General features: G+C 24.3%; 1 protein-coding gene across 1 annotated transcript; it reads right to left on the reverse strand.

Annotated features, from left to right (window-relative positions):
- Positions 1-168: 168 nt before the first annotated feature.
- On the reverse strand, positions 169-15,681 carry LOC122855573 (potassium voltage-gated channel subfamily KQT member 1-like). The gene is made up of 14 exons (XM_044157050.1): positions 15,304-15,681; positions 12,989-13,565; positions 8,066-8,156; positions 7,277-7,403; positions 6,554-6,729; positions 6,350-6,469; positions 5,534-5,644; positions 5,136-5,342; positions 4,665-4,685; positions 3,392-3,633; positions 3,051-3,143; positions 2,027-2,183; positions 1,352-1,474; positions 169-715 (listed from the first exon to the last, which is right to left on the reverse strand). Exons 1-14 carry the CDS (start codon positions 15,638-15,640, stop codon positions 614-616), a joined length of 2,484 nt encoding a protein of 827 aa, XP_044012985.1. The 5' UTR covers positions 15,641-15,681; the 3' UTR covers positions 169-613.
- Positions 15,682-16,199: the final 518 nt, after the last annotated feature.

A 16,199-nucleotide genomic window follows, 5' to 3' on the forward strand; every position in this document is an offset into this window, starting at 1 on the left:
AAGTTTATCATTTAAAGACAAACAAAGTATACTAGCCATATAATTATTGATGACGGTTTCATAAGGATGGAATATATTTTCAAATGATTTGATCGCTTGATAAATAAAAAAAACAAAAAATAAAACAATATATATTAATAATTGAAAATAAATTTATAATACTGATAAAAAGAAAGAATTATTTATAAATTGATCGTTAATAAAATATTTATATCCGTATCTTGTACGTGTTGTTTGTTTGAATATTTTCATTTTTCTTTCGTCGAGCATGTGCGTATCAGCTGTCTCACGATAAACTTGATAAACATTTCCTCGTGTCGAGGCAATTATTAAGTGACTTTGGGAATAAAATATAAAGCTCATTGGCTTTAAAAATAATTTATCAACTATTATTTCAACTATTAAGATTTTTAAAATATTTTTAACTCGTTTATGTAATATTCGATATGCCCATAAAGCTCGTTGTGAACAATAGTAATTATTTGTGTTATTCATTGTGAGGGGGCTCTTCTTTTTTTTGAGTATTTAATTACGGAAATACGGATTTTAAAAAAACTTTTAATTATATTTTGAAACATAATGATGGTATTATTAATATACTCGGGGCGTTCTGTTACACGTCATCCTCGATACTTCGCAATGGTATTTGTTGTTTTTGGGCAACAGCGTTGAGAACGTAGACTAGTTGATCGATTTTTTTATCCATAACCGACAGCTGCGAGAGGAACAAAAATATAATTATATCAAATTACCATGCATTTGATCAATATCATGATATTGTGATTCAATATTTACATTTCCAAATGAAACAACAACAGCTAAATGTTTATCTTTTTTTTTTTTTTTTAAATTTTACTTGCATTTATAATAAAAGCCTGTTGACAATTATTTTTATCATTTTAAAATAAAAAAATATATAAAAATTGAATATTATTTTTGACAAAGTGCCATGATAAAATAATATCAAACATTTTTTCGTTTTAAGAGATGAAAATAATAGCAGGTACAAATGCAAGATATAATTTAGAAAAAAAAAGAGAAAGATAAAAAAAAAATGATAAAAGAAAACATCAAATGATAAAAGAAAAAAAATACTGAAATAAATGCATGGCAAAAACGATGAAGAGGGAACGAGGTTGACGGTAGAAAATGACGATACGAAAATAAAAAAATATTGGTGATTTCTAAGCGAGGAATAACGGTCGGTGATATAAATATTTAAAAAACGAAAAATAAAAACGCAAACATAAAATATATGTACGGATATGTGAGATGCATTAAATGTGATAAAAAATAATAAATACGATAGTATTATTAAATGACTGATTTGTTTATGATAATTATATTTTACCTGCTGTTCAACTCGATATAGACGTGCACCAATGGTCATGGGTTTAATGTTTCCTGCCCGATCAATTCCAGCTAGGTAACTACCCGGCTTACCAAGGGTTTGATCCAATCTTCTCTGCAACTCCTGAAAACATACAAGCCAATATTACTACTGAGATCGTCTTTTTTCTTTTCGTCAGAATATTTTTATCCCTTTTTTTTTTATACACGTAACGTAGACATCGTTTTTTATTCTCGTTTTTTTTTCTCACCTTCAAAGCTTTGCCAAGATCAATTTAGAAAGTGGAAAAATAAATAAATAAATAAAAATACTAAGAAACGAAATAAATGGTTTTTCTTTTTCGATTTGTTTTTCCCCTAATATTCTTTTTTTTTTTTTTTTTTGATATTATTATTAAAAATGAAAATAATAATAGAGACATCAGTTCATAGAAACAAATAAAAAAAAATTATAAATGTATTTGGAAAATAAAAAAAGATTGATTATTTTGGAAATTATTACAGTGGTTAAATTCGAAACGAGAGAAATTTCTACAACGAAAAGATTTAGTGGAATATATTGTAGATTTTTTTTTTTCATTTTTGAACATTAATTTTATTTGGTGTTGATTATTGAATTCGATAAGGCAAAATTTGACAAATATAAATTATTGGTTTATTTTTTTTGTATGCTCACCTTTATTCGCACCATCATATTTAAGTGTCCCTGACTGTATTGCTCAATTACATCTCTGACATCATAAGGTTTTCTGGCTTGTTGAAATTTTCTACGTGCCACAAAATATTTGATTTTTCTAATGGCTCTAATTGCATTTCGATGTGCTTCTGTGAGTCTGGAATACCAAAGATAATATTATATTTTTATATAAGTAATCATAAATATAAAAAAAATGTCATAAATCATCAAGATCCTATTATAAAGACGACAAGAGTCATCGGTCTTCTGGACATTTGATTGGTTACTGTATGTTTCACTCTCTTTCATATTATTTGTTATTATTTTTTTCCTCTGTTGTCAATGAAATAAATTTTATTTTTGAATTAAATTGTATTTTCCAGTTTTTATTTTCAAGACAAACAGCAATAACAAAGTAAATTGATACAGAAAAATTAAATGAAAAATTGAAAAAAGTTATTAAAAATGTGAGTTAAAAGTTATTAGAAAAAATATGATAATAATTATTTTTTAAAGTTTACGTGTCCAAAAGGTAAGACATATGTGACTTGTAATAATAAAAAAAAAAAAAGAATTCTATAAAATTTAATTTATCAAAAAACAAAAATATTTATTTTTAGAAATTGAGGGTGAGTATTTTATCAGGTTGAGTAATGTTGCAAAAGATCAAAAAGTAAAAAAGCATGTCCGTATAACTCATCAAGCATTCAAAATAAAAAAATAAAAAATATAAAATAAATATATACATTTAAAAGCCAAAAAAATATAGGCCATTGTATAGTAAAATGGAGTTGTAAAATGCACTCGTGTGCACGCAACCGAGCTTTGAAAGAAAGAAATAATTTTAATGCCCGATGAATTGCTTTGCATGCTTCAAAATGCTAATGTTTTATTTTTTATACATGCACTCGGGTTTATATATAAATTTTTTTTTTCCTTTAAATTATTGTTATGATTTTTATCTTTTATTTTCACACAAAGTAAAATAAAAATCAAGTAATTTAAGTATGTTTTTTATACTTACGTTGTAACTCGTTGGGGTTCATCAATATCAATGTCTATTTCATCACTGGCAGCTTCAGTAACTGAGCTCGTTTGTGACATGAAAATACTACCCCTGAAAATTGGAAATACCCTACTCACATTATCGATCTCAGCAATATTTTTTTTTTCTTTTTTTTTCTTCAACCAAAATTAATTTGAAAAAAGAAATAGATGTTTTACAATTTTAAGATCAATCAATAACAATAGACATTATGTCACTTTTATCATTGGTATTTAAACTTGATGACTTAATTCTTTTGAAATATATTTTTTTCAAATTATAAAAATTAAAAAATATAAATAACAATTATGACAACTCACCGATTGTCTCGTCTAGCACGATTTGGTGTACCAGCTTTTGGTTCTTCCATGTAAAATACAACATCACCTTCATTATCAACACGTTGTGCATCATTTTGTCCAGTTGATGTACCACTTGCTGTATTAATTGTCGGTACTGTTCCACTTTGTTGTTGTTGTTGTTGGTTTTGTACATCCATTCGATTTCTTGATTTTCGTCGTTTCAGCACACTCGCCTTCTTGGCCACCTGGATCATCAGAGACTGAACCCCCGGTGCCCTCCCATTACAACACGTCGAACACAACATGCACTAAATCTAATTTTCCATCAATATCAAAATTTACAATGCCATTTCCTTTTTTTTTTCCGATTGGCAGAACCGTTGTTGACGTCAGCAAATTTAAATTGTTCGTTTTTAACACAACAGTCGTTTATGCAACGAAATATTCTCTCATATATTTATTCTACCACAAAATCGATGTACAATTTTCCTTGCAATTATTTCAATACAAAATTTAAAAATATTTCTTTGTTGTCTACTTGACAAAAAAGATATTTTATAAAATAATATTTATCAAATAAAATAAAAAATATGAATGACAAATATTTGTCGGTACATCGAGTATTGACAGGCTATGAGAGAGAACTTTTCATTGCACTGAATTTAAATCTATTTTCCCCAGAAGCTGCTGTCAGTGGATTTTCTTTTTTTTTTTTTTTAATATAAAGCTCAACACGATGTGCAAAAATATAATATGGAAAACATATTATTTTAGCGCACAATACCAATAGTTCATGCACATGCTGACATATATTTGAAATACATAATATTTTGAATATTATTTTTATAATTTAAATTAAATAATATCATTTAAAAATATATTGTATTTCAATTTAATATTTATAAAACTATTTAATCTCTTTTGCATTGATGGAATAATTCAATTGTGTAGTGATATATAAAATAAAGTTTATGAAAAATTTAAACTTTCTCAGTTTATAAATTTCATAACTGTGTACTTTTATTTGTTTAATAATAAATTTAAAATTTTGTAACAGTGAACAAAGTTATTTGCTTCAATAGAATAATTTTTTTTTACCCAATGTAATAAAATAAATTGTAGATATAAAGCAATATCAAATGTGATATTAATAATTTGTGTTTTAAAAAAAATAAATAACAAAAATATAAATTTAAAAGAAAATAAAAACATGCATAGAATAATTTTTTTAGCAATAAAAAGAAATAAAGAAATAAATCGAATAAAAAAAAAAAAAAAAACATTTACATACCATCTTCTTTATACAAATCAACTGAAATACATTATGGTCTGTTTAAAAATGCTGGACAACCGCAAAATTGAAGTATGAATAATATATCATGTATTTTTACAGTAAGTAAAAATGATAAAAAAAAATTGAGGGTATCAATGAGATTGACCTGTCCCCATATAAATAATTAATTTTGATAAATTTTAAATTTTGTTTATTTAATATTTGATATTTATAAAAAAATCAATGATCGTATAAATAAACCCCTGATAAAATAAAAATACTACAACGATTGAATGAGTATTAATAATTAATTGCTCAATAACAATTCACGTATAAATAATTCATTCTTATAACCGTTTGAATGTTTTGTTTAAATAAAAAAAAAAACGAAAACATCATAAGCAACTAATAATAACATTGACAGTCAACAGCGAACAGTCTACTTGATGAACGGTTAATTTTATGTATGATTATTAAAATAATGCTTACCTTTCCAAGTGGAGTTGATGGTTGACCAGCTGGTGTTGGATCTTTTATATAAATATTCCATGTTGCAACGCTATTGATGGCTTTGTCTGCAGCATAACATCGCCAAAGACATTGAATCAACATTGCTGCTGCTGGTATCTGACGATTAAAGTGCTTTTGACGTTGTTTTTGTTGTACTTTTAATGCAAAACCAGAACCAAGAATACCCTGAAATTTTGTAATTTCAATTTGTTATAATAATTTTAAATAATAGTGAATGTTTGAAAAATAAAAATTACAATCTTCACTTTTATTTTATCATAGAAAATATGAGTGCTGAATTACGTTGGATATATGAAATCAGATTTAGTACATTTGCATGTTTTATAAAATCAACTAGAATATATAGATATACTCACAGCTGGAAGTGCGAAAAAGGAAATTGCAAACACACTAAAGCATGAGGCTACAATTTTTCCCATCCAGGTTTGTGGAACTGTGTCACCGTAGCCAATTGTAGTTACTGTTATCTAAAACGAGAATAAAAAATTTTTAATAATAAAAAATTCATTCAATATGAAAATTTTATAATCGTACGAGGTTTTTTTTTTATTATTTTTTTTTTCAGTGTATAGAAATTGAAATATACAATTTCACATGAATACACAAAGAATCTCTATAAATAAAAAAAAAAAATATAATATACATGTTTTTATGAAATATAAAATTCTTTGTTAAATTAAATTAAAAAGAAAAAATTTCAATTAAAAAAAAAAAAGATTAAACATATAAAATAATATTTAAAGTTGAATAGAAAATTGGTTTTTAATTTGCTCATTAAACTGTTAAATTAAATATAGAAATTTGTGGTTTGTTATAAATGAAAAATTAAAATAAAAATTAAAATCTTATTGATCAATAATTGCAATAGACACAAAAGCCATTTGCAATTAATTTGGTGAAATTGTTCGTTTGAAATTGTTAAAATAAACTAACCAACAATCTATATAATGCCGTTTCACGAACATGCAAAGGACAAAGGTATACATTGTTAGCTGGGTACACTGCTGCTTGATAGCATATGTATGTACATGTGATATCAATTTCATTCAGTCTGATGGTCTGTTCAACCATATATACCAATAACCCTTTCATTCATACATTCACTAATCTCATTGTTAGATTAATCATATCGGGGAAATTGAAATTTATCCAAAGGATACTTAACACTTAACTGCATAACTGGAAAAATCTGTTTTTCCATCTGGTCCAACAGCATCTTTTTCCGCAAGATAAACAAAATAACTGCTGAATATTAAACCCAGAAATCCTATATAAAGAGTTGTTATCAATTCCTGAAAATAATTGTTTTTTAATGTGTTATTAATTTAATTATTCAAAGATAGTATTACAATTAATTTTTAAATAATTATTTTCACCTGACGATGAATAAAAACAACTGATCCAAGTAGTCGCCAAGTACCACCTTGACGATCGACATGTAGCATTCGAAGAATTTGCAAAAAACGAATTCCACGTATTGCTGATGTTGCAAATACTTGTCCATTGCTGCCAAGTGTTAGTACGACCATGGAAGCAACGACAACAATTAAATCTGCAATTCAAATTTTCAATTTTATTTAATATATATGAAAAAGAAAAATATAAAATTCAGTGAGCTGAGGTATTAAATAAGTAACGATTGAGGTGAATATTATTCAACAAGAATTTTCATCACTTGGATGGAAAGTAAAATAAGTTAAAAAATAAATAATATATATCATTATATTTTAAACAAGTCTGAAGGCTAGAAGGCTATATGTTTATATAAATAAAATGAGCTGTTGACAGAGGCTATGTTGGTAAATTCATAAACCTTTCAAATCTCAGTTGCACATAACGATAACTTTGCCAGCTGTCTCGGGAGCGATATTCACAAGTTAACTCGACAGCTTTTTCCTGACAGTTTAGTGTCATATTTAATGTTACAGACATGATCAACTATAGACTATTATTATCACAATAATTTTCATTTGATTTTATATTGGAAAAATGTTTTTTTTTTATACATTTCAATGAACTAAACTAAATAAATATATATAAATAGAAAATTTATTTTAAAAGTTGAATTAGAATCTTTGAAATTTTAAAATATATTTTACCTATTATACAAATTGGTTTTCGTATAAATCGAAAACGTCCGCAACAGCCCATGTACTTTGATCGACAACCAGCACTCCATAGTCTTACACAGTATTCGACACCGAAAAATACCACAAGACATATTTCCTAAAATAAAAAAATTATTGAAATGTTTTTAATGATATTTTTAACAATGACATTATGATTTTACAAATATAAAATTATCAATTTTTCATTGCTATTTTAATAACAAAGAAAATTCATTTCAACTAAAAGCTTGAAAATTAAATTTTAAAAGCTTATGAAAACATGTTTTTTAAACTTTATTTTAGGTGTTTAAATATGTATAATAATTTTTTTGTTTTTCAATGATAAAAAAAATAATGAATATTCTTATTTGTAAATTATTATTTTTATTATTTACTAAGTCACAGTTAGGATGACTATATGTATATATTAATGTTTTCCCGGGAGTGGCTTTCCGAATCGATCGATGAGTTCAACCTTTCACCAAACGTGAATCAGAAACTACGAAAAAATTTAAACTATTTTTTTTTTATATACTTTAAAATTGAGGCAAAAGTATACAGAGTGTTTCAAGCTTGAACGCTTTATTTTAGTGATAAAAAATGAATACATTTTGCAAAAGCTTTGAACTTTGTTGAGACTACACACAAATAATTGAAATACATTTACAAAATCAAGTAAAAAAATCAGCAAAAATTGATTGACAGTAAATTGATTTTCCAAAATAAATATTTACTCAAGTAAGTATATAATATTATTAATATAATTTATATTAAACTCACCATCCAAAATAAAGTTTCATTTGCAAAATTACTGTACTGTTCAATTGTTGACAAAACACTGAATATGAGACACACCAATACCACCATGAACCTGAAATAATAATAGTTAATATTTTGTTAAACTTATGAAATTGATTTATACTTTTTTTTTCATTAAAAAAATTTTACTAAATAAATAATTGCATTTTAGTAAAATTAACAAAAGACTTTACTAATTAAATTTAAAGAAAATTAGAAAAAAAAAAAAAATGTATAAATTTGATGATCACTTGTCAAATGAAATGGTATACTTTTAATAATAATTGCACAAGATTGTGCAGTTTTATTAAAATGTTTCATGTCTACTTGGTTGATTTTACAAACTACTGAATAAACTTATTCATTTTGTTTACAAAGATATTTGTTTTCTAAGAGAGTTCATCAATTTTCAAGATTATTTACTGTTGATCTTTGGATTTTCCATTAAATAATCCTTCAAATTTTCTTTCCTTCCATCAGTCAATTTTATCTTTTTTTTTATTATATAGATTACAAATAAATACACAAGTTTCTATATGATTTAGTGACCCAGTTGCATCAACTAGGGTCACACAGGCATCTAGTCGGTGATGCGGTTGTCAGAGTAAAATGTCTAACTAGTTTTGTCTCTTTACTCGACTTAATATTAATCTTTATAATATATCATTAAGCTTGAACTAAGTACTGTAATTATTTATTTTAATTTTCTTGGCACAGTTATAAATGTAGCATAAATTTATCATACTATTTTAAATAAGAAATTTTAAAATTTTAATAATTAATTAATTTTTTTTAATTAATGACAATTTTTCAAGTATTGATAATTATCAAAAATAATTAAATAATTAGTTTAAAATATAAAAATTAATTTATCATATTTTAACTATTTATAAATGAAGAATTATTCTAATAATTAAAATTTTAATAATTAACTCGAGTTTCGGTAATTCATTTATAAGTCAATAATAGCATTGTATTTTTTGTTTTTTTTTATTCAATCATTACTATTAATAAATATTTTTATTATTGTAATAACACAAGTAGGTTAACAACTATTACTCGTAATAAAATATTTATATTGATTAGCTGTTAGACAAAGCTGTAAAGTTCATGTTATTGGTAAAAGCTATAAAACCAGCAATTTTCATAATAAATAAATGAATAAATAAATATATTATTAATAAATATTTGATGTGTTGTTTTTTTTTATAGAATAATTTTTTGATTATTTAAATTTATTATAAAAAAGTTTTAAAACTACTAAAAAATGTATTTGTATTATTAAAATCATGAGCTTATTGGTAAGCACTTGTGTCTACGTGAACACGCTATGATCTTCATCGTGATAATTTAGTGCTATTATAACAAACTCACGTTGGAATATATATCCTGGTTAAAATAAGGTTGAAGAACGTCAAGCGATAGTACTTGTTAAATCTATATATACATATATGTAATAAAAAAATAATAATATAAATAAAATACTATATATAAAAATGAGGCAAAGCACATCTAGCATTATTAAAGTTTTGTGGATATATGTGCTGATTACGTTCTTGACTGATGCGATTCTTTCAAGTTAGCTGGTTAACATTAGGGTTATTTATTGTGCTTGTACACACGAGGTATGGTCTTTCTCGTTTTTTTATTTTCAAAAAAAAAAAAAAATAATAATACTGTGTATATATCTATGTGTCTTGTAACGTGTTGAAGAATCCAACAGACGTCGTTGCTTTCCGACAATTTTCACATGGATAGCGTGACGAGGGTTCATAATTTTCTAAAACCTCATCGTATTCATATTATATACATTTTTGCACACACACACATACACGCCTTAATATATACAGGTCACCTTCATCCGACCTATTATATATATGATTGTTTAAAGATCGAATAAGTTAATTAATTTTAATAAATAAAACTTATAAAAATATCAAATAATTTCAATTTTTTAAAATAATTATTTGATAATGTAATTTAATATATTTGTGGATAATTTAATAATAGATCATGGAAAGTATATTTAAAGAAACATGAAAATTACATGATGAAAGTTTATGACCTATTTTTTTTTATGAATTAAATAAAGTTTTTATATTTTGTGGTTTTATCAGTATGTGTGGATTATATTTTTAAATACATAAAAATAAAACTTGATTCAATATTATTAAATTTTCTTTTTTTTTCGTTTTTTTTTTTGAATGATTTTATAAGGTTGAAAAAGTTATTTGAGCTTTGTTGAAAATAGCTCAGTGATTTTTGTTGGATTTTTTATAGTCAAAACTAAATTCTCTGTGAAACAAAATCCTGATAAAGAGTTGCTCGAAAATGAGTAGAATATGTTGGGAAAAAAAAGAAAAAAAAAAACGAAATGGAAATTTAAGTTTTTGTAGTTGAAAATGGTTGATTTTGAATGAAAATTAAATGTAAACAGTGTACATTGAATATACATGAATGCAGGCGATTCAGTCATTCAAATATCAAATTAGTTTATTTTCTAATTAATTGTTTTTCTTTATACTAAAAATAAAGTTTTTCTTTTTAATACTAGTCAATAACAGAGTTGAACACAAAATTGAATTATAATTTTTAACATGTATCAAGAGACCATTAAACAAGAAAAATAAATTTTTTATTCATTTTTCTATAAATATATTTAATAACTTTGAAAAAAAAAATAGTTTCATCCATTTTAACAAATTTTTTTTTTTGGATACAGATCAAAAATAAATTTCCAAGTTGTAATAATAAAATCCAATGACATAAAAAATATCAATCTGATATATTCTACATGTAATATATAAAATATGGAAATTTTTGATTGACATTAATATTGATTTGATAGAAAAGTAAAAATAATAAAAAAAAAAAGGAAAATCTTTATATAACGAGAGTCAAAGATTACGAATAGGATTATAGTATTATATAGCATTTATAATTGTCAATTTTCGATTGAATTAGAAAATGGCACATTGATAAAAAAATATTGTGCATGCATGCAAGTGAGTAATATGGTTATTATAATTTCTTTTTTTTCTTTTTAAACCCGAGGTTGAATAGTTGGATCGATTGAGCTCTCCTTTAATTTTTTTTTTTTACTATTGATTAAATTATTGTCTATACCATTTTTATTTTCTCTGGGTCAATTTATAAAATCACACAAGAATATATATTTCAGATGTTTATATTTTTTTTTCTATTTCAAAGCTTATAAATTAATTTTATACAAATATAAAATACCTATAGTTTTATTGGAATGTTATCTGAACTATAGCACTTTGGATGTGACATTACTGTGTAGATATATCTATGAAATTAAAGTCTGGTTGTAAATGATTTCCTTGTTACGATATATAGCAATATTAGCAATTGAAGGTTCTACAGAATTCGATGTCAATATATAGTAGACACACATACACACAATGGCATACATTTGAATGTTTTCATAAAAACAATAGCTTTGATCTACACACCACCCAATGACTTTGATAAATTTTTCATTAGATGGTGGAAATATGTTCGTTAAGCAATATACCAGAATGACAATACTGATAATCATAAATATTTCACTCATAAACTTTTGTGATTTATAAACTAATACTTAGCCAATGTATACAATTGAAATATGGCTATATCAATTCTATTAAAAAAATTGATATATAAAAAAAAAAGCGAATCAGGACAATCAAATTATTATCTCTCAGTATAAAAGCCCTTTGAACTTTCATGGAAACATAAATTGCTTTGTGACATATTATATATGAATATTGACAAATTGTACTTGTCATAAAAATAAATGTCAAAATAATTAAATGATTATTATACAATTGTCAATAAACAACTATTAATATTTGTGATAAAATAATAAACTTTTTAGATAAAATTATATATTAATAATTTATATGTTAAATATATTTTTACTTTTTAAATGTCAAAAAATTTATTCATAGAAATAACAGAGAGAAAATAAAGTAAAATAAAAATAATAATTTAAATTAGTTGAGTTTAATATTCATAGCCTCAAGGTACACTCGGGGAAAACACAGTTTTCCCTGATGACGTATATGTATTTTTATATATAAATCATCAATTGTCCAAACAACGTGGATTAGGTGGAACCATAACATGGCCTAAATATGTTTTGTGTATTCTATCAATAACCCTTGGGGTTGTATTCAATATTTTCTACCTCTTGTTTCAGATTTAAAATATTTTTTTTTTTTCGTTGTTTTCAATTAAATGTCAAACATTCAATTATTATTATTATTATTATTTTTAAACAAAACATATAATGGATTTTATGAATTTTCATTCAAATGAAAAATATGTAGAGTAATGGATTTGAATTTGACAATTATATGGGTCTTTATAAACACAGCCCCTTTATTTTTTTCAGTATAGAATTTATTAATAACTATTATTATGTGTATTTAACATGAAATTATTATAAATGTTTTTAGAATTTTTTTTTCATTAATAATATCAAACTAATCAAGATTTAATATATTGGAATATTCCAAAATCATTGGTGATATGCCAAAAATAATAAAATGTTTGATTTTTAATGAATTAAATTTTTCAACGATGAGGTCAGCGTTATTGTACATATATAACTTGGATAATTAATGATAGGCCAATGTATAAGCTGTATACTTGACCGATAATAATATAGAATTTTGTATTGGTATTTTTACAAATAAACCACTTGTTATACAATTTATTTGTACACGCAAAAATACCCTCCAAAGTTTATTAAATGAATTGGCAATTGACACTGGATATAATGAGAATTATTTTTTATAAATATTAATTGCCGTAATAGATAATAAATAATAATTAATTTATTAAAATTTGATAATTAAAAAAAAATAAGAATATATATTTTTTTGAATAAATACTTACACAGTAAAGTGATAAATAAAACATATCCAACCACCAGGATGTTCAAGAAAAACATAAAGACGTTCTTGAAATGTTTTTCCTTTTTTATGATGAAATACATATTTAGCTTTAAATGCTTGATCAATTGGTAAATAAATTGGATAATATGGATCAGGTACACCAGCTTGTACTGGTATTGTTGTTTCTTCTTCTTCTTCAGCATCACCAACATTAACATCATCACTTGTAAGATCATCTTTATTTTTTTTTCTTCTATGTTTTCTTTTCATTGGTGTTGGTACTCTTTTATGATGTGCTTCACCAAATCTTGGTGATCTAAAACGTCGTAAAAATTGAAATTTACGTATTGGTTCATCAATAACAACACCATTATCAGTATCTTCTGTTTCACTTCCTGGTGTTTTTAACATTAAATCTTCAGATTCACATGCAACAAGTTCATCTTCACTTCCTTGTAATGCAGCATATGCTGCTGCTGCACTGTAACGTTTTTCTGTTAATCTTGAACATTGTCCACGAATTCGTGGTAGATTATCATCATCATCTTCTTCTTCTTCATCCTCATCATACGTTTGACCTGTATATATTTAATTCACATTTTCTACTATTTTTTGTAATACAAGTGCATTCGATTCAACATAAATTTTCATTAAATATGATATCATCTTGCTTGATTATTATTTCATCAATTTATATATCTTTTTAAAAAATCAAATACATAAATTTTACTTATCTTACTACCAACCATTTACTCCCGAGAGTATACATGTATATATCAGAATTGATTTGCCTTATACCACAGCTAACTTATACTACTGAATTGACACTTTTTATATTTTTATTTATTTATTTATTTTTTTGAAGAAGGGGCAGGATATTTTTGTTGAGCCCAAGAGAGTTATAAATTAAAAAAGAAAAAAATTCAACATCAGCCATTATTACTTTTTTCTTTTTCAACAAACTACACCAACAAATTGCTGATCTATATATTTTTTTTTCTTTAAAATATAAATATGAAAAAAGTTTATAATTTTAAAATAAATTAAATTAAAAGTTCAATAAAATAATCATTGTTATGTGGATTTAAGTGGGAAGTATATTTTTCAATTTTGAAGAAATAAAAAAAAAAAGATTTAGTTTAAAAGACGACTATCAATTTAATCTAAGGCACTTCGACATTTAGTAATGATAATTTTACTTTCGTCGTCATTGACCTGGCGTATTTTTGTTGCCCTTAATTGATTTTCAGTCTACGTCAGTGCAGACATTCAAAAATATAAAAATAAATTTAAAAAGTTGACAAAAAATAAATATAAAAAAAAATTTAATTAAAATAGAAATTTGTTTGTGTAGTTGAGCGTTGAATATACAAGCTAAAATTAATTATGTTTTTTTAAATTTAATATTATTTAAAAATATAAAATGGAATTTTGAATTTCAATATTATTTGAGAATTTAATGATGAACATTGTTGTCTGATATTGATTGGATACACCGGTTTAGTCTTGTCAAGCCAACAGCTCCATCATTATGAAAATATACAGATATATATTTGACATGATTGATACTGATTATTTCGGCAACTTGATAACACATTCGTCCCAATTTTGATAATTTAATATAAATTGAAAAATTACAATTAACTGATAAATATATCTAGTCCAATAATAAAAAAAAGACAATTAAAAGTTAATAAATAAAAACAGTATATCAGTTTAAAAATAAAAATAAATTCATTTAAATAAATGTTATAAAAATATCAAAAATAATTTATAAAATTCAACTAATTTTTGTTTTAAATACAAAATCTATATTTGTGTTTATTATAAATTATTAAATAAGGGTCATGGTAAATGTTAAACATGAAAAAATAAAAAAAAGAATAGAGCTGAACAAAAAAAAAAAAAAAAAAAAAAAGTTTTAAATGTACCGAGAGAAGCAGGCTGCCTGGAGCAATTACAAATAATTGGAAAATATTTTCCAATTTGTTAAAATAAATACCAGTGTAATTACGAGTTAAATAATTATTTTTTTGTTAGAAACAACGAATCAAATTAGTTACTAATATTCGTATTCAATGATTTTTAATTTTTTGAAAATTCATTCAATCGATAATCTTTAGTTAATCAAATTGTTAATTATAATCTTTTATTTTTTTTTAATTCAATTCAATTAAAAAAAAAAAAAATAATATAAATATAAATCAATCAACACTAGGTGATATCATAAATAATAGGTGTCAGAATGGTTTGCAATTACATTGATCATATTGATATCGATCATCAATTTATTTTTAATTTTTTTACGAGCATTACCTGAACGAGTACTTTTTTTATGTGATTGACAATTGACATGATCCTGTGGACTAAGAGGATAATGTGCTGAATGTCGATATTGTTGTTGTTGTTGTTGTGAATGTTGTTGATGTTGTTGTTGTTGCTGTTGTTGTTGATTGATTGGTGATTTAAGTACACTCAATACAAGATCCTCACGAGACGGTACAATTCTTGTCATCTGTCGGCTTTGTCGAAACAGTGTTTCCTGTTCGCCTCGATTCATTATGAATCGATTACGACAACAGCGTATTAATCCGGGATATAATTCACGTTTTTCACGTCCCGGTATATTATTTAGCAAAAATATTTGCAGCATAACGTTGTTATTATCATTTTCATTGTTGATATTATACTGAGTTTTTTATTTTCTCTCAAATTCATGTTTGAATAATTCCTTTATAATTTTATATTATTAATTTTTTGTTTTGTTTATTAATAAATTGTTTATATAATTACTTTCAAAGTTTTATTTTTAATTGCCATTATTTTAATTTTAAACACCAGGTGTGTGTAGCAATTTAAACTATTTTAATATCACTGTATATTACTCTTAAAATCTCTCGGATGATTAGCAAACTTCACGCTTAAATTAACACGAAGAATATCATCACAGTATAACTCAAATAATTCACCCTTTATCATTTACTGAATTTTTATTTTTTTTTTTATTATTTGTTTTAATTTTTAATTTGAATAATAATTTTTATACAGTATGATTTAACAGCGTGTTTATTTATTTTAATTTTAATATTATCATTTTATTTTTTTTATCAGAGATTTTAATCAGAGATAAAATGATAAAATATTTTATTATTACGCACGATAATAAAATAATATTAATGTGGTATTAATTTTTTTTTTTTTTTTTTTTGAGA

The sequence above is a fragment of the Aphidius gifuensis genome, linkage group LG4, assembly GCF_014905175.1.
Source record: "Aphidius gifuensis isolate YNYX2018 linkage group LG4, ASM1490517v1, whole genome shotgun sequence".
Lineage (NCBI taxonomy): Eukaryota > Metazoa > Arthropoda > Insecta > Hymenoptera > Braconidae > Aphidius > Aphidius gifuensis.